General features: G+C 45.5%; 1 protein-coding gene across 1 annotated transcript in view; it reads right to left on the bottom strand.

Moving 5' to 3' along the window:
* Window positions 1–5419: 5419 nt before the first annotated feature.
* Window positions 5420–23021, bottom strand: part of LOC117963999 (protein DENND6A-like) — a 45554-nt gene continuing 27952 nt past the window's right edge. The window contains exons 9-20 of the mRNA XM_058999370.1: window positions 21374–21429; window positions 18384–18506; window positions 16773–16868; window positions 15728–15822; window positions 14946–15011; window positions 14587–14651; window positions 14111–14200; window positions 13225–13278; window positions 12413–12522; window positions 8381–8483; window positions 7744–7818; window positions 5420–7103 (exon numbers count right to left, since the gene is read on the bottom strand). Of these exons, the coding sequence (XP_058855353.1) occupies window positions 6972–7103; window positions 7744–7818; window positions 8381–8483; window positions 12413–12522; window positions 13225–13278; window positions 14111–14200; window positions 14587–14651; window positions 14946–15011; window positions 15728–15822; window positions 16773–16868; window positions 18384–18506; window positions 21374–21429 (1065 nt within the window). The 3' untranslated portion in view covers window positions 5420–6971. The remainder of the gene's footprint in view (window positions 7104–7743; window positions 7819–8380; window positions 8484–12412; window positions 12523–13224; window positions 13279–14110; window positions 14201–14586; window positions 14652–14945; window positions 15012–15727; window positions 15823–16772; window positions 16869–18383; window positions 18507–21373; window positions 21430–23021) is intronic.

Genomic DNA, 23021 nt, shown 5'->3' with positions numbered 1-23021 from the left:
CTTGCTGACATTACACACGTCATATTTTGATACGCGTACCACATTCTAACACTACACCTGGTTAACCAACTGACGATGCTTACGTTTAATAGCAAAATACAATGCACGCACGGTTGTTTTTTTTGTTGTTTTTTTTTGCATCATCAATGCTGATGCTCATGTAAACATTCTATTAAAGTACATAAAGACCAAGCAGTCACAGCAGCGTTGCAAAAAAGCATTGAGATTTCATCAGGTGATTGGATCAGCATGAATAGTAACGAATCGGCCGAAAAGCTGTACAAACATGACAAGAATATGCTAAGCAAGATCGCTCGACTGCTTCTTCCTAGGTTGTTTAAAAAGGATGCATTTCAATAAGGATCCGAGTCAGTAATGTGATGTTCAAAAGTAAACGTCATTGTATTTTTCATTTGCCCCTTGTGCCATGCCACCGAGGCTATAGATTGATTTCAATGTTGCGGATTTATGTTATGTGTTTATATAATATCAACTGTTATTTTAATACCGCTTTTATACGATTCATTTAAACATAGAACAACAGAGTCGGGTGCTGAGATTCACATTGGTTCCTGAAAAAAATAAAGAGGCCAGTTGCAGTGCCATACTAGTGCATTTGTGTTTAAAGGAGAACGACGAGGCTGTATGGCCGGTCCAGTGATTAAAGAATAGGGAGGTATGCACCCAGAGGCTCCCTGCTCAAATCCAGACTTAAACATTGCTCTCCTGCTCGTGCTCAGTCTTTCCTATGACAGTGAGAAGGTCCTAGTGTAAAAGTTTGCTTTCCTGCTCATGCTCAGTTTTTCTTACGACAGTGAGAAGGTCCTAGTGTAAAAGTTTGCTCTCCTGCTCATGCTCAGTCTTTCCTATGACAGTGAGAAGTAAGGTCCTAGTGTAAAAGTTTGCTCTCCTGCTCATGCTCAGTTTTTCCTATGACAGTGAGAAGGTCCTAGTTTAAAAGTTTGCTTTCCTGCTCATGCTCAGTTTTTCCTATGACAGTGAGAAGGTCCCAGTGTAAAAGTTTGCTTTCCTGCTCATGCTCAGTTTTTCCTACGACAGTGAGAAGGTCCCAGTGTAAAAGTTTGCTTTCCTGCTCGTGCTCAGCCTTTCCTATGACAGTGAGAAGTAAGGTCCTAGTGTAAAAGTTTGCAGCAGTTCATGCAGAGTTCACATTCCAGTAACATGCTTTGAAATGGTTATATAAATGTAAGCATTATTATTAGAAAAAGAAATGCTTTGTTTTTGTAAATCTTTTTAGAACAATGTTTAAGCATTTCAAAATATAAATATTATTTTTATAACTGTGTACTGTTTCATTTTGTAGTTTGTTTTGGACTTTGTTGTCTTCTTCTGTATTTCATTTAACCTGTTTTTAGATGCACGCCTCTCAGGGTGCTTCACAAAATTCAAGTTGCCATATAAATAAAATATTTTATTAGAGTTAGTAAAGTTTCCTTAAAGGTTAACTGTCTTTGGTTAATAACTTGTGTACACTGAGTTGCTGTACTTTGAGGAGACTTGCTGAAACGTACATCATAATAAACATTGCGCTTGTCTCTGTTTTGTATTCTGTCGTGTGGGTTTTGTGCTCTATATTTTGAAACATTATTCAGATGTACACAGTAACATTCTCAGGAGGGTACGGATGTTATGGGACCAGGGCTTTTCAGAAGTACACAGTAACATTCTCAGGAGGGTACGGATGTTATGGGACCAGGGCTTTTCAGTTACTATGCCCCTCATGTATGGAATCTTAGAATACTAGGGAAGCACAGTAACATTTCAAATCTAGGCCTAAGGCACATTTCTAACCCTGACTTTTTCTGAATAGCTTTGATAAGATTTGAGATCTATCGTTCCATTGTAAAGCACTCAGGCACTATGGCAATGTAAAGTTGTATTTGTATTGTACATGTGTGTGTGTGTGTATATATATATATATATATATATATATATATATATATATATATATATACACACACACAGTGCCTTGCAAAAGTATTCAGACACCTGACCAATTCTCTCATATTACTGAATTACAAATGGTACATTGAAATTTCGTTCCGTTTGATATTTTATTTTAAAACACTGAGCATTACACTTCAGCCATCAACACCAGACAGAAGGATATCTACATCATCATAAGGAAGGAAACGTAAATGGATGGAGACACATATGGATCACACCAGTTTACTGTAAAGCTACGTCTTAGTTGGTGCTTATCTTGGCGAGAGCCGAGTTCAAATAAGCATGAAGTTTTAACATCTACTCTCGTGAAATGGAAATCAGGTAATTCAGTAATATGAGAGAATTGGTCAGGGGTCTGAATACTTTTGTAAGGCACTGTATATATATATATATATATATATATATATATATATATATATATATATATATATATATATAAAATACTGGCAGCTACAGTAACACTCATGGGCTTCTTATGAACAACCTTTTTTTACATTATATTCAAAGAACAAAACAAAACTAATACAAACAAAACAAAGAAAGAAAAAATAAATAAACACAGCTTATAGACGTTACAGAATCAAATGCCCAGATTTCAATAAGTGGTTAGAATATCTATAGTATTCAGGGATCGGTGCCAGAACCAGGAAATCCATTAAAAAAAAAAAAAAACAGGATCTTCTCTTCTGTTGAAGAAATATGTATTTGTGCCCGGGGAGATCCAGATCGCAAGAACATTTTATTATTACAAGATTTACATAAAAGTGTACCGGTAAATTAAAACCTACAAATGTATTTACAATTACATTGAAAAAAAACTTCCTTTCAAAATCCTGTTCTATGTATTCAGAGATGTAAGGGTTAAATAGATGTCAGTTCTGTTTATGAATCTGCTAGTACGTGCTTTGTATTAATGGGATGACCCATTCAGATGGTTAAAGTAGTGTAATGGTATGATTGTTTAATGATTGCTCATTGCATGGATTACTTGAAGGCTACAGCGACATCTTGTGGCTGTAGGACTAAATCAATGTTCCCAGCCCTGGTCCTGGGACCCCCTGTGTCTGCTGGTTTTCATTCCCACTGAGCTCTCAGTTACTTAAATAGACCCTTCATTGAAATGATCATTTGCTTAATTAGACCTTTTTACTTGTTTTCAGCTCTAAACAGTTGCAGATTTCAAGTTAGCTATAACATTTTTATAAGTACCTTGAACTCTGCAACTTCGTAGGAGCTAAAAACCATTAAAAAGGTATAATTAAGCAAATTATCAGTTCAATTAAGGGTCTAGTTAAGTAATTGTTTTAGCCATGGACTACGACTGCAGAAGACACTGTCGTACCAGTCATTATAGTCATCATCGCACCATGAGTACAAAATTAGCAAAAAAAGTCTTGCAGCATTGGAACTAATGAACTACCGCTGCTCCACACAGTCTGGAGTGCTGACACCCCCCCCTCCCCTGAAGAGTTTGAGAGGTGATCACGGAGGAGCTGTCCTGGAGTGCTGACACCCCCCCTCCCCTGAAGAGTTTGAGATGTGATCACGGAGGAGCTGTCCTGGAGTGCTGACACTCTCCCTCCCCTGAAGAGTTTGAAATGTGATCACGGAGGAGCTGTCCTGGTCCCTCCACAGGATCTCCGCCCTGGACTTTCCTCTTGTTTTCCCAGGTACAGCTCTATCTCCTGATGATTTCTCCGAGGAACTGCCCTGTGGCTCCACAGGCTGTCTCCCGCGTGGGCAGGCTCCAGGACAGCAGTGCTGTGCAGCTGTAGAGTGTGTGTACTAACAGGGTGTGGGTGCTCTGAGCTGACTGATGGCACTCGGATTGGAATTCAGTTACTCACTGCAGCTGACAAACCACAAGCAGGTCTGTGAAGAGAAGCAGTGACCCGGAGCAAACACTGACAGGCATTACACTCAACAGGATAAGGGTTTATAAGAGAGGGTGAGACCCAAAACTGAAACATTTCCAGTGGAAGTGGCTTCACCTCTAACTGAACTGCCACAGGGTATGTTTGCAGGAATGTGCTTTGCGACTCGTGTAATCCTCTTAGTGTGAGCAGCTTCCTTAAACCACTTCAGTCTTCAATGTGTGGTTCAGCATTCTGAGATGAGAGGAGTATTAACACATGATGTTGTTAAAGATTACATTTCAAATGGATGCGATACACATGCAAAAAGAATGTGCGAGCAGGCAAGTTCCTTTCTACACAGATACCCTGTGCTCGTTCCAGCAGAGAGGAGAAAACTTCCACAGGGAATACTGCATTTTTGGCCGACATGTGAAGGCAACATTTTCGTTTGTCCTTTGTGCTCCTTTCTGGTGGTCGGTGTGGATTAATGTGCCACACACGCTGCAGAAGATTGAAAGCTGTTTGTTTTTTGTGCCCTGGGAAAGAAGGTATATTGAAATCCAGAACACCTACCTCTCAACTATCCGAGGAACTCCCAGAGCAGCAAAGACACCGGCACCCTTGTTTTATATTACTGACTGCTGACGTTGATTTGAAGCTTTGAGTTTCATCAAGAGAAAAGCTTTGTTATTGGTGGATTAGCAACCTTTCTGTCTGAAACACCAAACCACAATGCTTTCTACATGGAGGATCAGAGAGGAGCATGTATTTGTGTGAGGAAGCGTTTTCATAGTCTATGAACAGTAGATTCAAACTTCATTTGACCGTTCCCTTACCTTTTAGTGATGTTTGCAATCACTGGGAGCGCTTCTCACTGCAATCACGTGAATATGTGTATGCTGTAAAAACATGCCTTCCGTAGCATCAGTCAAATGAAGTGTATTTGAACAGACACACACACAGGAGCTGCATTTTCTGTTCTCAAGTTTGGCTGCACTAGGAGCCCAGTTGGCAGTTCTAGAATTGCCCAATGGAGTTTTTGCCAGAGGCACGTTTCAGTTTTTCTCAGACTGTTGCAGGCATGATCACTTTTCTCTCGTGACATTAAAATACAGATCCATCAAACTGCACAAGAGCACAGATTGAGAGCACAGTGCAACAGGAGCACAGAGCAGTAGATTGAGAGCACAGAGCTGCAGATTGAGAGCACAGAGCAGCAGATTGAGAGCACAGGGCAACAGATTGACAGCACACAGGATCAAATTGTAACGCTAGTTCCTCTAGTATTACATCAGTTTCTGCAGTGGTACGCACTGTCAGCTGGTTTCACGGCTATAGATTTGCTCACAGACACAGCTTTGAGGATGCTGGCTATACCTTTCTCTGTAGCTAGTGTTCTCCCTGGAGCCCAGTGAATTCATGAACACACTGTACAGCACAGCATGCTGACGCATGCACAAATAGACCAAGCAATACCCGAAGCAATGCAGTATGAAGCACAGCGGATAACGAGAAACACAAATGAAGGCATATAGACCAAATGTTCAAAGTGCCTCCTGGTCTCATCTCAGAGAAAGCACACAACTCAATCCACAGGCTTCTGATGCCACTTTATTGTTCCCTGTTATAAAAATACTTCTCTAGGTGACAGCAGCAGGTAATTAGAGACAACTCGACATGACACCCGTTCTGTTTGCACAGCTGATAGACAGTCACAGCGGATATCCATGGCTATGGCTTTGATACAAAAGATAACTATGAATAAAGTTCACAAAGTGGGTAGTCAGAGTGCCAGAGTTGCGGTGCCATTACTGTATTAGTTTATTAAAATAGGTGACAGACCATGTCTTTTTAAAAACTGTTAATAAAATAGAAGACGCTTGGTACTGTGCTCTATATAGTATCTAGTACCTTCACTTCGACAGTTTGTATGAGAATAGATTTATATAGAAAATTTAATGCATGTTAAAATACATATATATTTTAAAAAACATAGAAAGAAAGAGAGAAAGTCAATGGTTAATGGTTGCCTAACAACCAAATAAGCCTGACAACCGTGGCAGCCCTGCATGGCGGTCCTGGATTGGAACTGCTGCTGTAATGACTGTTTCACATCATCACAGCACTGTCATCCGCCATCATCATTACACTGCCTCACTGAGGGCAATCATCCCCACTTAAAACACACCAAAACATTTCAAACCGTGGAAAACTACAGTACAGGCCACCACATCTGCTTTTGAACTCCATAATCTCCCTGGGGTGGGGCACATTTTACAAAGCAAAGGTAGAAAATAAACACACAGGAAGAAAGTGGTAGAGCAGGATTCTGCACAGCGTCACTCACACATTGTGGTCAGTTTTAAAAGACAGCACAATTCCTGCGATGCAGGCCGCTATAGAAAGCAATGGCAGTCACACTGAGCAGCAACAGACATGCTGTGACACACAGCACCCCCTGTGGTTCACAGTGAAAACCACACCTTCCCCTCCCAACTCATACTTCAGTCAGACCACAAGGGGCTGAATAACTGAAGAAATCAGACTGCTTGCGTGAGTGTGCACGAGGGTTGTACAGAGAGGGAGCCCTTCTGTTGTGGAAGTAATCCCTCCTAGCTGCTCTGAGGTGCTGTGTGTCCCAGTGCTTCTGGAACCGAGGACAGCCATGGGATGATGCTACCAGAAGGTTTAGTTTAGCTCTCCTTTTATTTTTATGTAACTATTAAAATGAATGTACCCAACAATAGATTGCACGCTCCATGCATATCCGTGCAGGAGCTTTCCTCAGCAGCTGCAGTCAGAGGCTGTGCTCTCAAGGGCGGCCGTGTCTCTCGTGTAGTGATGCTCCCCCTGCAGTCCACTGCTGGTAGTGCAGCAGTCGATTAGTACAGTATATTGTAGTGTAGGCACTTGCTTCTAGTTTCGGTCGAACTGCAATGCCAGCACTGCACAATGTTCTTTGGCTCAGTTTAACCGATACAAGTGCACTTATTGTGTAAAACCATGATTGAAAATACTTAACAGTCCTCCGTTTCCCACCCATCCTTTGTGAACGGTGCATGTGTGGTGTTGAGATCCCTGCTTGCTCCTCTGGTCTCTCTGCTCCTCTCCATGATTTCATTGCAGAGCACTCAGCAGTCAGCCTCCTCAGGGGGTCCCAGGCTTCAGCAGGATTCCCTGCAGGTCTGCGGGGAGTGCCAGGATGACCGCCTCAATGTGTGTCCGCAGCTTGACCAGGGTCTCAGGCTTGACTGGCAGCTGATCTCTCTCCGCCTGCACCTGCAACATGGGGGGCATTGGGCAGAGCCATTGGGACCAGTTCAAAACAGCTCCAATCATCATCACAACTGGATTAGGGTTCAATAGATATGTGGAAAACTAGCATTCCCGGGACAATCAAAGAGGAATGGGATATCAGATAGAACGGCTTGTAAACATGAAGTGAAAAATCTAACCACTGATACGTCTACAACGTGGCAGTGAAATGGGTATTCTGTACCGGACACTTTACTGAGAGAATCCTAGAATACAGCAGTGTATCAACTATAAAGAGCCTAGTCAGTGCAGGTGGTGTGTGTCATTGGTATGGGTTAGAATATGTCTGAACTGCAGCAGAATCCTGCTCTGGTGACCCACTTAGGGTCTCCACCTACTCCGCCTCCATGTGTCCTCCGTTCTGGGCTGGAGTGGAAACCGTGATGGGGTCACTTTGATTACCCCTTTTAGGAACTGAAACACTTTGTTCAAGTCTCCTCTTAGGGAGCCCCACGTGGGACCGGTCAAGTCTAATGAACAATGGAACGGCCCCCAGTCAGTCATTCTGCATCTTTCCCAGCACTATACAAGAAGACCATATGTCTCTGCCATTAGCGTCACTGATCCCTAGGATACCATGAATACCAAGGAAGGAAACGCTCACCAGTTTATCTTTTAGCTTCAACACAAGGTCCACAGTCTCCACCTCTGTGTGTTTCTGAATCCGGAGCAGAAAATCCTGCAGAACACACAGTATACATGAACTCAGGCATGCCAGCAGTTACACTTCTGCTTCAGGCACTCGTAACAAATCAACTTAGAAGCTAACGCTAAGAAATAAAAAGTTTAGAACGTGACCAAGAGCTCACTGCAGACCTAGACATCGATCTCTAGTCACAACCTGCAATACATGTATTACCATGTTTCTATTTAGTTCACTATTTCAAGTTTTGTAACAGTGACACCACAGCAGTGTAAATCAGAGTTAAACCCTTGCTAGGACTGCTCTATTGTGTTGAAGCTGCAGAGATCCCGTTTCATGGTCAATTTGACACTCCTACATATTTTCTTGTACCTTTTTATTCTCCCTCTCTCCACTGTAGTTTCTATAATGTGAAGGTGGTTTGTTTTCAAGTCTATAGTGCAATGCACAGCCCCAAAGCACATTATTCATTCTGCACTTAAACAAAACACACCTGGGACTGACTTACCCATACACCCCCCACCCCCCCATATCATCCCCCCTCTCAGATTATTGGCATGACAGGAGCCCTCCTCACCCCCTCTCTCTTTCTCCTCACCTCCTCACAGAGTGCCTCCAGGTGCAGTGCCTCCAGTTTCTGGCTCACCTCCTTCCTCCGCGTCCGGAACCAGCCGTCGAAGTTCGGAGACTTCAAGAACTGCCTTGAGTGGGAAACAAGCCACAAACCAGCCATTAAACCAGGAGCGACTGTCAGTAACACAGTGTACAGCACTGAACCAGGAGCCCCTGTCAGTAACACAGCGTACAGCATTAAACCAGGAGTCCCTGTCAGTAACACAGCGTACAGCATTAAACCAGGAGCCCCTGTCAGTAACACAGCGTACAGCATTAAACCAGGAGTCCCTGTCAGTAACACAGCGTACAGCATTAAACCAGGAGCCCCTGTCAGTAACACAGTGCACAGCATTAAACCAGGAGCCCCTGTCAGTAACACAGCGTACAGCATTAAACCAGGAGTCCCTGTCAGTAACACAGCGTACAGCATTAAACCAGGAGCCCCTGTCAGTAACACAGCGTACAGCATTAAACCAGGAGCCCCTGTCAGTAACACAGCGTACAGCATTAAACCAGGAGCCCCTGTCAGTAACACAGCGTACAGCATTAAACCAGGAGCCCCTGTCAGTAACACATCGTACAGCATTAAACCAGGAGTCCCTGTCAGTAACACAGCGTACAGCATTAAACCAGGAGCCCCTGTCAGTAACACGGCGTACAGCACTGAACCAGGAGCCCCTGTCAGTAACACAGCGTACAGCATTAAACCAGGAGCCTGTCAGTAACACAGCATACAGCATTAAACCAGGAGCCCCTGTCAGTAACACAGCGTACAGCATTAAACCAGGAGCCCCTGTCAGTAACACAGCATTAAACCAGAAGCCCCTGTCAGTAGCACAGCGTACAGCATTAAACCAGGAGCCCCTGTCAGTAACACAGCGTACAGCATTAAACCAGGAGCCCATCAGTAACACAGTGCACAGCATTAAACCAGAAGCCCCTGTCAGTAACACAGTGCACAGCATTAAACCAGGAGTCCCTGTCAGTAACACAGCGTACAGCATTAAACCAGGAGCCCATCAGTAACACAGTGCACAGCATTAAACCAGGAGCCCCCGTCAGTAACACAGTGCACAGCATTAAACCAGGAGCCCCTGTCAGTAACACAGCGTACAGCATTAAACCAGAAGCCCCTGTCAGTAACACAGCGTACAGCATTAAACCAGGAGCCCCTGTCAGTAACACAGCGTACAGCATTAAACCAGGAGCCCATCAGTAACACAGTGCACAGCATTAAACCAGGAGCCCCTGTCAGTAACACAGTGCACAGCATTAAACCAGGAGCCCCTGTCAGTAACACAGCGTACAGCATTAAACCAGAAGCCCCTGTCAGTAACACAGCGTACAGCATTAAACCAGGAGTCCCTGTCAGTAACACAGCGTACAGCATTAAACCAGGAGCCCCTGTCAGTAACACAGTGCACAGCATTAAACCAGGAGCCCCTGTCAGTAACACAGCGTACAGCATTAAACCAGAAGCCCCTGTCAGTAACACAGCGTACAGCATTAAACCAGGAGCCCCTGTCAGTAACACAGTGCACAGCATTAAACCAGGAGCCCATCAGTAACACAGTGCACAGCATTAAACCAGGAGCCCCTGTCAGTAACACAGTGCACAGCATTAAACCAGGAGCCCCTGTCAGTAACACAGCATTAAACCAGGAGCCCCTGTCAGTAACACAGTGCACAGCATTAAACCAGGAGCCCCTGTCAGTAACACAGCATACAGCATTAAACCAGGAGCCTGTCAGTAACACAGCGTACAGCATTAAACCAGGAGCCCCTGTCAGTAACACAGCGTACAGCATTAAACCAGGAGCCCATCAGTAACACAGTGCACAGCATTAAACCAGGAGCCCCTGTCAGTAACACAGTGCACAGCATTAAACCAGGAGCCCCTGTCAGTAACACAGTGCACAGCATTAAACCAGGAGCCCCTGTCAGTAACACAGTGCACAGCATTAAACCAGGAGCCCCTGTCAGTAACACAGCGTACAGCATTAAACCAGGAGCCCCTGTCAGTAACACAGCGTACAGCATTAAACCAGGAGCCCCTGTCAGTAACACAGCGTACAGCATTAAACCAGGAGCCCATCAGTAACACAGCGTACAGCATTAAACCAGGAGCCCATCAGTAACACAGTGCACAGCATTAAACCAGAAGCCCCTGTCAGTAACACAGTGCACAGCATTAAACCAGGAGTCCCTGTCAGTAACACAGCGTACAGCATTAAACCAGGAGCCCATCAGTAACACAGTGCACAGCATTAAACCAGGAGCCCCCGTCAGTAACACAGTGCACAGCATTAAACCAGGAGCCCCTGTCAGTAACACAGCGTACAGCATTAAACCAGAAGCCCCTGTCAGTAACACAGCGTACAGCATTAAACCAGGAGCCCCTGTCAGTAACACAGCGTACAGCATTAAACCAGGAGCCCATCAGTAACACAGTGCACAGCATTAAACCAGGAGCCCCTGTCAGTAACACAGTGCACAGCATTAAACCAGGAGCCCCTGTCAGTAACACAGCGTACAGCATTAAACCAGAAGCCCCTGTCAGTAACACAGCGTACAGCATTAAACCAGGAGTCCCTGTCAGTAACACAGCGTACAGCATTAAACCAGGAGCCCCTGTCAGTAACACAGTGCACAGCATTAAACCAGGAGCCCATCAGTAACACAGTGCACAGCATTAAACCAGGAGCCCCTGTCAGTAACACAGTGCACAGCATTAAACCAGGAGCCCCTGTCAGTAACACAGCATTAAACCAGGAGCCCCTGTCAGTAACACAGTGCACAGCATTAAACCAGGAGCCCCTGTCAGTAACACAGCATACAGCATTAAACCAGGAGCCTGTCAGTAACACAGCGTACAGCATTAAACCAGGAGCCCCTGTCAGTAACACAGCGTACAGCATTAAACCAGGAGCCCATCAGTAACACAGTGCACAGCATTAAACCAGGAGCCCCTGTCAGTAACACAGTGCACAGCATTAAACCAGGAGCCCCTGTCAGTAACACAGTGCACAGCATTAAACCAGGAGCCCCTGTCAGTAACACAGTGCACAGCATTAAACCAGGAGCCCCTGTCAGTAACACAGCGTACAGCATTAAACCAGGAGCCCCTGTCAGTAACACAGCGTACAGCATTAAACCAGGAGCCCCTGTCAGTAACACAGCGTACAGCATTAAACCAGGAGCCCATCAGTAACACAGTGCACAGCATTAAACCAGGAGCCCCTGTCAGTAACACAGCATACAGCATTAAACCAGGAGCCCATCAGTAACACAGTGCACAGCATTAAACCAGGAGCCCCTGTCAGTAACACAGCGTACAGCATTAAACCAGGAGTCCCTGTCAGTAACACAGCGTACAGCACTGAACCAGGAGCCCCTGTCAGTAACACAGCGTACAGCATTAAACCAGGAGCCCCTGTCAGTAACACAGCATACAGCATTAAACCAGGAGCCCCTGTCAGTAACACAGCGTACAGCATTAAACCAGGAGCCCCTGTCAGTAACACAGCGTACAGCATTAAACCAGGAGCCCATCAGTAACACAGCGTACAGCATTAAACCAGGAGCCCCTGTCAGTAACACAGCGTACAGCACTGAACCAGGAGCCTGTCAGTAACACAGCGTACAGCATTAAACCAGGAGCCCCTGTCAGTAACACAGCGTACAGCACTGAACCAGGAGTGTGCTCAGAGATACAAACACGGTGTACCAGCATCACAGGCCACCTGAACTTAGTGGTGACATGCTCCAATAGCCATCCTTTATTTACAATAAAATAAGGGGGGCAGATCAAATGTTGCTAGTCAGTGCTTATAAGAGGTATAAAAATCAAGTTTAAAGCCTTGGTTAGCCCTCCTTTAAAGGGGCAGTGATGATGTTACTAAAGCTAAGAAGAGGTAAGAGAATGGATTTAAAGATGGTTAGCATGCTGCTAGCTCTATACACTGCTATAAAGCAGCCTGGGATAGGCCCGCAGGCCGCCGCACTGCTCTGTCACCTGTACAGGCCGATCCAGTCTCCCTTGAGGTGCGAGGTGAGCTGCGGGCCCGCCTTCTCCAGGGTCTTCATGAACTCCTCCTGGCTGAACGCACGCAGCTGGGGGGGGGTCTGGAGAGGAGGAGGGTTAGAGGAGGGTCAGAGAGCAGGGGGGGCAGAGGAGGAACAGCACACAGGGTCAGAGAACGGGGGGCAAAGGAGGAACAGCACACGGTCAGAAAACAGGGGGGCAGAGGAGGAACAGCACACAGGGTCAGAGAACAGGGGGGGCAAAGGAGGAACAGCACACGGTCAGAAAACAGGGGGGCAGAGGAGGAACAGCACACAGGGTCAGAGATCAGGGGGGGCAGAGGAGGAACAGCACACAGGGTCAGAGAACAGGGATGGCAGAGGAGGAACAGCACACAGGGTCAGAGAACAGTGGCGCAGAGGAGGAACAGCACACAGGGTCAGAGAACAGTGGAGCAGAGGAGGAACAGTACACAGGGTCAGAGAACAGGGGGCAGTCAGTTACAGTGGCACACATGGCAATCAACAACCTATTTTTGTATAAAAGCGTGTCTTCTTTGGGTGTGTTGAAGCGAGAAAACACTCCTATACCATAAGAGACACGATCAACTGTACAAATCATGCTTTTATGTATGTATTGTTTAAAAGAACACGATACACTAAATGTTGTTGTTGGTGTCTTCAGAGCTTTTTCTTGTACCATGAACAAGACAACACTTATGTACCGGAATGTCCTGAAATCCAGCGTTCTGATTGGCTGGGAGTGTCTTAGTGATTTAAAAAGTGTGGAAGTTATCGACTTACCTTCCATGGGGAGATGCTTTTCTGAAGTGGCATTAAACTAGCTAGATAGCGTTCCTAAAATCAAAAGAAGACAGCAAACGTTTACAAGTGACTGTGCATGAGTCCAGTCTCCAGTGTCACTGCAGTTAAATCACAACTCCAAACAGCTCTGTCCACATTTGGGGAACACTTCATGTCATTTCCTGCTACTGTTTTAAACATGTTTGTATCACATCTGAAATTAGTTACGGAAAAACAAGTTTATACAAACATTCAGCTAAAAATGTTGACAATAAGAAAAGTGAAACTGTGAAACAGTGCACTGATGAAGTAATTAGTACATTAATGAATTACTTAGTTTAACAAAACTCAAATGAATAGCAGGGCTCTGATAGTACAGTACAGAGTGTTAAAAAGAGCATTGACTGTTATACTAAATATAAAACACTAATATTAACACTGCTATATCCTACTATCCTGTTTTGCTTATATGATACGATTTACATGTGACAATTCACTGCACTCATCTATAGTAAGCAGAACTTGTTAGCTCTGCACTTAGTTTACATGCAGCAAAGTGAGTTTCTGCTTCAGGCAGCTCTCATCCTCACACCTGTGACAGCGGCAGTAGGATATGAATAGAAGGAGCTCCCCAACCCTGCTGCAGCCAGTCACAGGCTCTGCAACAGCAGGTTATGAATGGGGTTAATGGAAGCAGCTCCTCAGCCCTGCTTCAGCCAGTCGCAGGCTCTGCAACAGCAGGTTATGAATGGGGTTAATGGAAGCAGCTCCCCAGCCCTGCTGCAGCCAGTCACAGGCTCTGCAACAGCAGGTTATGAATGGGGTCAATGGAAGCAGCTCCCCAGCCCTGCTGCAGCCAGTCACAGGCTCTGCTTGAGGCTCTTACTAGAGGAATGATGAAACTCTGGGTCAGCTCCAGGAAGTACCGTCTGAGGATGGCATTCTGAGCTGCGGACGGGCGCTTCTGCTGGATCCCCTGTGAACACAGAGAACCACACCACTGCCGTTATCAGAGATACTCTCGCTAATGAGTGAGCAATACTGCCTCCCTGCTTTAGTCTATAGTCACTCAGATTGTTTCTGCCAAAGCTACAGCTATCAAAAGGAACCCTTTGCTCCGCTCATCCACTAAAGAAATTTCCAAGCAACCGATGAGCCTCTCTCTCTTATCCTAAACACTTCCACAACATTTAAATCAAGTTTCTTTCTTTCTTATACGAAAGGACGTCCTCCAGCCATGCAACTGCAGGTACACAAAATAAACAAATATCATTACAAAAGGTAGAGTACTGCTGTCAGAAGAGCAGCTCAGCTGAAGACACCGTCTCCATGATGCCTCTTATCTCTACTGGTAGGACATACCTTCTGTAGCTGCTTAATGATGTCCTCGTCCCGGTTTAGGAACGGCTTGTAAGCGCTGTATACACCTGCAAAACAGAGCAGAATCAGCTGCAGTGCACCAGCCTGCTTCCCTTTAGAAACACACATTTAAAAAGAGCCTTTGACACCAAAACAGCTACATCATGGCTGACAATGACTTGCAACGGGAGATGCAGCTTTCTCAGTCACGTGAGGGGCAGCTACTACATTCCTCGGGCACCCAGGTACTTCCTGTTGGGAAGGTCACTAGAGTGTTGTTAACTGGTATCCAGTTGCCCTTTCTGAAAGCAGAGTGTGAGTGCTGTTCACAGCTAGATGATATAAAACAGATTTATTTTTACCAGGTTTGGAGTCCAAGGTCTTGAGATTCTTCAGCTTCTTCACCTTGACTTGTTTGGGAATGTCTCCTGTAGAGAAACACAGCGGAGGAATCGCACAACTGTAAACAGAGAGCCGGGCCGGGAGAGGGTCTGTATTATAAACATGCAAACAGAGAGCCGGGCCGGGAGAAGGTCTGTATTATAAACATGCAAACAGAGAGCCGGGCCGGGAGAGGGTCTGTATTATAAACATGCAAACAGAGAGCCGGGCCGGGAGAGGGTCTGTATTATAAACATGCAAACAGAGAGCCGGGCCGGGAGAGGGTCTGTATTATAAACATGTAAACGGAGAGCCGGGCCGGGAGGGGGGCTGTATTATAAACATGCAAACAGAGAGCCGGGCCGGGAGAGGGTCTGTATTATAAACATGCAAAGAGAGAGCCGGGCCGGGAGGGGGTCTGTATTATAAACATGAAAACAGAGAGCCGGGCCGGGAGAGGGTCTGTATTATAAACATGCAAAGAGAGAGCCGGGCCGGGAGGGGGTCTGTATTATAAACATGAAAACAGAGAGCCGGGCCGGGAGGGGGTCTGTATTATAAACATGCAAACAGAGAGCCGGGCCGGGAGAGGGTCTGTATTATAAACATGCAAACAGAGAGCCGGGCCGGGAGAGGGTCTGTATTATAGCTCTGATAAGTGTGCACAATGCTGTCTCCCTTCAAGTACACCTTGTTTAGCCCAGAGAAGGGAAATGTATCTGTCTTTGAGCAGTGCCCCGGATGCAGCTGCAGTGCACAGTACCTGCTTGCTTCATGTCTCCGATGCGGATGATGTGTGGCCAGTGCTGCAGTGTCTTTGCAAAGAAAGGATTGGTCACTCCCAGGATAACCGATGGACTGAGGAAGGAGAGAACCTGTTAGGAGGCAGCAGCTCACCATTGCACTCCACACCAAGGACAATGCAGTGACAATGCACTCCACACCAAGGACAATGCAGTGACAATGCACTCCACACCAAGGACAATGCAGTGACAATGCACTCCACACCAAGAACAATGCAGTGACACTGCACTCCACACCAAGAACAATGCAGTGCCACTGCACTCCACACCAAGGACAATGCAGTGCCACTGCACTCCACACCAAGAACAATGCAGTGCCACTGCACTCCACACCAAAGACAATGCAGTGCCACTGCACTCCACACCAAGAACAATGCAGTGCCACTGCACTCCACACCAAGAACAATGCAGTGCCACTGCACTCCACACCAGGGACAATGCAGTGCCACTGCACTCCACACCAAGGACAATGCAGTGCCACTGCACTACACACCAAGGACAATGCAGTGCCATTGCACTCCACACCAGGGACAATGCAGTGTGCTGTAATGGGCTTAATTTATTTGCCATTCAGTCTTGTGAATCTTTCATGCAGAGGCTGACAAGCTGTCGACTTGTTTGGTGCTTTTGGGAAAACAGTTTGTAACCCCCAAGTGTAACAGGGCAGAGGGTGGGCACTAACCAACAGCCAGGCACACCCCCCCCTGCAGAGCTGTGTCTCTCTGGTGAGAGCCTCTCTTAGTGACCCCCCCTCTGCAGAGCTGTGTCTCTGGCGAGAGCCTCTCTTAGTGACCGCCCCTCTGCAGAGCTGTGTCTCTGGTGAGAGCCTCTTTTAGTGACCCCCCCTCTGCAGAGCTGTGTCTCTGGTGAGAGCCTCTTTTAGTGACCCCCCCTCTGCACAGCTGTGTCTCTGGTGAGAGTCTCTCTTAGTGACCCCACCTCTGCAGAGCTGTCTCTGGTGAGAGCCTCTCTTAGTGACCCCCTCCCCCCTCTCACGATACTCACGGGGCCTGCGTGCGCGTAGTGTACTCCTTGAACTCACTGTCGTGGATGGTGAAGTAGGGTCTGAAATCACTGCAGTACTTCAGAGGAGCAATACAGCTGGAAACAATACGAAAAACAAAAACCAGCTCAACTCGAATGTAAAACATATGAATCCCTAAAACCTGCACTCTGACACAAACAGTTAAACAAACCAGATCCGGATACTAAACCTATTGCATAAACAATCCTGAATAATGTGAATATCAACTTTCAGGACACCTGGAGAAGTGGGTTTCCAGATACACTGAAAGATGTGTGAAATGTGAGGATTGCCTCCACTAGTCCCCGTCACAGGGGATTTCATATCAGATCTATAATAAAAACACCACATTACACATGATTCTGTGTTAGATTGGCTGTGCTATTTACAGCCCCAAGCAGGATATTAAGCTGTTAAAATGAAAAGCTGCGACTGTCTCCCGTCTGACACCAAACCCATCATTAGCAGCTTCCACAACATCTGAGTAAATAGAACCTCACAATGAACACAGAAGCAGCCTGTCAGTCTGTGACATTGTAGCTATCTTTAAAACTCCAAACCTCGATGAAAAGGGCCCATCAAATACGAGATTATAGTCTGTTCTGAACAGCAGGCACTGCTGCTTCACACAGGCTGCACGGGTTAGTACCGAACACTGTCAGAATGCAGCAACATAAGGAAGTCCATTTAATATTAAAGCCACAACCTTAAACTCGTGATAACCAAGGTTTCAAAAGACACAACATTTACGTTGAAGTTTTGCATCACCGTATAGAATGAACTCATTGAGCTTCATAAAGTGCAATGAAACCTGCTGAAGAATGTTAACATATTAAATTACACACCGCTTTGTAGTTTTCAATATACTTAACGAAAAACTGACAATTGAAATGTGTGACATTTCGAAATGAAATCCTATACTACTATTATGACTTCCAGTAGACTGAGGCTGAAGTTCCTGTGTAAGTGGAATAGGTGTACACATCATAACCGTCAGACGACATTTAAAGAGCCAGTGTTAATGGCAGCTCAGGCTGGAGTTCCTGTTAATTGGAAGTCCATCCTGACAAACAGGCTCAGTGGTGGGGGTTTATTTTAACCAGTGCGCGCACACAGGGCCTCTGCTCGGATATTCAAAACCAAGCATGGCAATGACAGGCTGATTTAAAGACAGTAACGTATCAGAGAGTTCCTTCAGAAAACAATCCTTTTAACAGCTGTTGTGATCTTGAACTCTTTCAGCACTGCAAACCTAATAAAACTCCACTCAACACCGTTAACTGCATAGAAATATCTGGGGTGTAAAATTAAACCCTGAAACTCAAGAAAAAATGTCACACTTTAATATAGGTAACTTATATTTGATATTATGGCAATTTGTGCCTCTTTCAAGCGATGTTCAGCCGAATACTTCTAGAAATATTAAATTTAACTTCTTATGACATTGAGAAAGACTTGTAGTCAAAATGTTTGTCGCTGAATCGATAACGTTTCTTTTGGTATTTCTAAATTCAGCACTCCTGAGTGTATAACAGTTCTGGATCATTTGAATGCTCACATGTCTGGAAGCGCTCCCCTCCGCAGCGACTCACCTGACCAGCGCCAGCACAGTTTCCGAGGACTCGGCGGGCGAGGGTGCCATGACAACCAGCGACTCCCCTAGCAACACCAGCTCCCACAGCATCTGGATGTGAAAAAAGACCGGGCCAAAGCACCTGCTCGGGGGCACAGACACACACAGACAGAGACAGAGACAGACACAGAGACACATACACACACACACACATACACACAGAGACAGACACACACACACACACAGGGACACACACACAGACACAGACAGACACAGACACACACACACACACACAGGGACACACACACCGACAGAGACACATACAGACACACACACACAGACAGAGACAGACACAGAGACACACACACACATGAGAGACACACACACAGACAGACACAGAGACACACACACAAGACACACACACACAAGAGACACACATACACAGACAGATACAGAGACACACACACACACAAGAGACACACACACAGACAGAGACAGACACAGAGACACACACACGAGACACACACACAAACATGCACACACACAGACACACACAGACAGAGACACATGCACAGACACACACACAGAAAAGAGACACACAAACACACACACACAGAGACACAGACATAGAGGTTAGAGGCCACTGTGTAGCAAGCTGGCCTCTGAACAGAGAATAAGCCTTGCACACATTAATCATTACAGGGCTCCCACTTTAATTTCTCTGTCTGGCTTATACATCAGAAAAATGTGACAGGCTTTAAAACAGGAACATTTTCTGTCAACATGGCCTCAGCACGAATAAACCAAATGAGTGGAGTCTGGAGGGATCGCTGCACTATGCTGACATGCACAAGGAATCCATGCTCTTGTAGCGAATCCCACAGCCTGGCACTGAACCCCATTACCTCCCCACCTGATTCCAGCTCCACTCTGGTTTACATGCACAACATCCAGAGGCTCTGAGAGTCGATCCCTACAACAGGCAGCTTGAATCTCATTACATTGTACATTTCAAAGTTAAGAGGGGTGGGTTGGGGGTGTTTCATTCAGGCCATTACAATGCAAATCTACCATCTTCATAGTTCCTACAGCAGGGGTTCTCAAACCTTTTACTTCTGAGCCCCCCCCCCCCCATCTCTGTGAGGAGGATATTCAGATCTCATCTCTGTGACACTGTGTGGGGTGGATATTCAGATCTCATCTCTGTGACTGTGTGAGGAGGATATTCAGATCTCATCTCTGAGGTGGATATTCAGATCTCATCTCTGTGACACTGTGTGAGGTGGATATTCAGATCTCATCTCTGTGAGGTGGATATTCAGATATCATCTCTGTGACACTGTGTGGGGTGGATATTCACATCTTATCTCTGTGACTGTGTGAGGAGGATATTCAGATCTCATCTCTGTGACTGTGTGAGGAGGATATTCAGATCTCATCTCTGTGACACTGTGAGGAGGATATTCAGATCTCATCTCTGTGACACTGTGTGGGGTGGATATTCAGATCTCATCTCCGTGACTGTGTGAGGAGGATATTCAGATCTCATCTCAGTGAGGTGGATATTCAGATCTCATCTCTGTGACACTGTGAGGAGGATATTCAGATCTCATCTCTGTGACACTGTGTGGGGTGGATATTCAGATCTCATCTCTGTGACTGTGTGAGGAAGATATTCAGATCTCATCTCTGTGAGGTGGATATTCAGATCTCATCTCTGTGACACTGTGTGAGGTGGATATTCACATCTCATCTCTGTGAGGTGGATATTCAGATCTCATCTCCGTGACTGTGTGAGGAGGATATTCAGATCTCATCTCTGAGGTGGATATTCAGATCTCATCTCTGTGACACTGTGTGGGGTGGATATTCACATCTCATCTCTGTGAGGTGGATATTCAGATCTCATCTCTGTGACACTGTGTGAGGAGGATATTCAGATCTCATCTCTGTGAGGAGGATATTCAGATCTCATCTCTGTGAGGTGGATATTCAGATCTCATCTCTGTGACACTGTGTGAGGAGGATATTCAGATCTCATCTCTGTGAGGTGGATATTCAGATCTCATCTCTGTGACACTGTGTGAGGAGGATATTCAGATCTCATCTCTGTGAGGTGGATATTCAGATCTCATCTCTGTGACACTGTGTGGGGTGGATATTCAGATCTCATCTCTGTGACACTGTGTGAGGTGGACATTCAGATCTCATCTCTGTGACACTGTGTGAGGAGGATATTCAGATCTCATTTCTGTGACTGAGGAGAATATTCAGATCTCATCTCTGTGACACTGTGTGAGGTGGATATTCAGATCCCATCTCTGTGAGGAGGATATTCAGATCTCATCTCTGTGACACTGTGTGAGGTGGATATTCAGATCTCATCTCTGTGAGGTGGATATTCAGATCTCATCTCTGTGACTGTGTGAGGAGGATATTCAGATCTAATCTCTGTGACACTGTGTGAGGTGGATATTCAGATCTCATCTCTGTGACACTGTGTGAGGAGGATATTCAGATCTAATCTCTGTGACACTGTGTGAGGTGGATATTCAGATCTCATCTCTGTGACACTGTGTGAGGGGGATATTCAGATCTCATCTCTGTGACACTGTGTGGGGTGGATATTCAGATCTCATCTCTGTGAGAATATGTTGGCTGCATTCTGATATGTGAGAATAAACCATCTTCAAACTAACACATGTGAGAGAGAGGGTGCATGAGAATAAAGCATCTTCAAGCTAACACATGTGAGAGAGAGGGTACATGAGAATAAAGCATCTTCAAACTAACCCTGTGCAGGTTCTGCAGTTAAACAAATTCTTTAGTTCCTCATCCACGACACAAGGTGGCAGCGATAGTCTAGGAAGGAACTGGGTGTGAAAGTAAATACACAGCTGCAGACCTGCAGTATTGGTAAGGCAGGGTTATCCTTACACATTGCCTCAAGTAGTACAATAGAAGCACAACTCGTGATGCACGGGTTATTTCATTGGCTGTCTCCAGTACCTGAACAGGTCTACCTCGTGGATAGTAGGAAGCACAAGAGACACCTGGGCATCATTCTGAAACAGAGGGAGATAGGGGAGAGATGAGGAACAACATGGAAACACACACTGCAGAGTAAACCAGAGGGAGAGAGGAGAGAGAGAGAGAGAGCTGAGGAACAACATGGAAACACACACTGCAGAGTAAACCAGAGAGAGAGAGAGGAGAGAGAGCTGAGGACAACATGGAAACACACACTGCAGAGTAAACCAGAGAGAGAGAGGAGAGAGAGAGAGAGAGAGAGAGAGCTGAGGAACAACATGGAAACACACACTGCAGAGTAAACCAGAGGGAGAGAGGAGAGAGAGAGAGAGCTGAGGAACAACATGGAAACACACACTGCAGAGTAAACCAGAGAGAGAGAGGAGAGAGAGCTGAGGACAACATGGAAACACACACTGCAGAGTAAACCAGAGAGAGAGAGAGGAGAGAGAGAGAGAGAGCTGAGGAACAACATGGAAACACACACTGCAGAGTAAACCAGAGGGAGAGAGGAGAGAGAGCTGAGGAACAACATGGAAACACACACTGCAGAGTAAACCAGAGGACCAGAAGATCGTAAGCACAAGAAAGATAATGTTCCAAGCGCTAGGAGTTGGGCATTGGAACAAATCCATTCATTCATTAGCTTCTCTGGGCAATGAGCAGGTATATACAGTGCTGTGAAAAAGTATTTGCCCCGTCTGATTTTCTGCATTTTTGCATATTTTTGACACTGAATGTTATCAGATCTTCAACCAAAACTTAATATTAGATAAAAGGGACCCTGAAAGAACAAATAACATAAAAAATTGACACATATTTCATTTATTTATTAAAGAAAGTTATGCAACACCAATGTCCCCGTGTGAAAAAGTAATCACCCCCTTAGACTCAATAACTGGCTACGCCACCTTTAGCAGCAAGAACTGCAACCAAACGCTTCCACACCAGGGAACACCGGCAGGGTGAATGATGTCAGAACGCAAAGCATTCAGGTGCAAAAATAACAAAAGGAAAAACAGTAACAAAAAGTATTTGTGTGCCTGAGCCTTTAAACCAACAAAGGGCGGCCATAACAAAACAATGGCTACATAATACAGGAACGGGACACGCGCTCAATAGAATACTGTGTGTGACTATAGAGCGAGTCAACGACAAGACGTCACACAAAGCAAGACGGAAGAGAGCTCCAATACAGTCAATGTTCATTTGTTTTAATGGTTTTTATACGCTATACTGCTCAAGGAGAGGCTGAAAATGCGTCAAAAGCTTTAGTTAACATGTTTTCTATTGAAATGGTTATAGATTCATTTGCGTTACAGTTCCCTTTTAAATCAAACTGCTGTGCAATGGGAGTCTTATTCCCTGCCCTGTGGTACTATCAGTGCAATGAGTTCAATTGAATGAGAGATGGTCAGGTAGGACTCTCTGTTGAGTTCAATTGAATGAGAGATGGTCAGGTAGGAGTCTGTGTTGAGTTCAATTGAATGAGAGGTGGTCAGGTAGGATCGGCTCTGTAATGATTTCCTTTGGGAAGGGCAAGAGTATCTTCTGCTCTCGCTTTTGGATTAAAGATTCAGTTTCTACTTCATAAACACTTCAAGAAGCCATGACGTGTTAACTCTTT

This window comes from Acipenser ruthenus, chromosome 25 (genome assembly GCF_902713425.1).
Source record: "Acipenser ruthenus chromosome 25, fAciRut3.2 maternal haplotype, whole genome shotgun sequence".
Taxonomy (NCBI): domain Eukaryota; kingdom Metazoa; phylum Chordata; class Actinopteri; order Acipenseriformes; family Acipenseridae; genus Acipenser; species Acipenser ruthenus.
The sequence above is the reverse complement of the archived record's forward strand: the minus strand, read 5'-3'. Positions and strand labels throughout refer to the sequence as shown.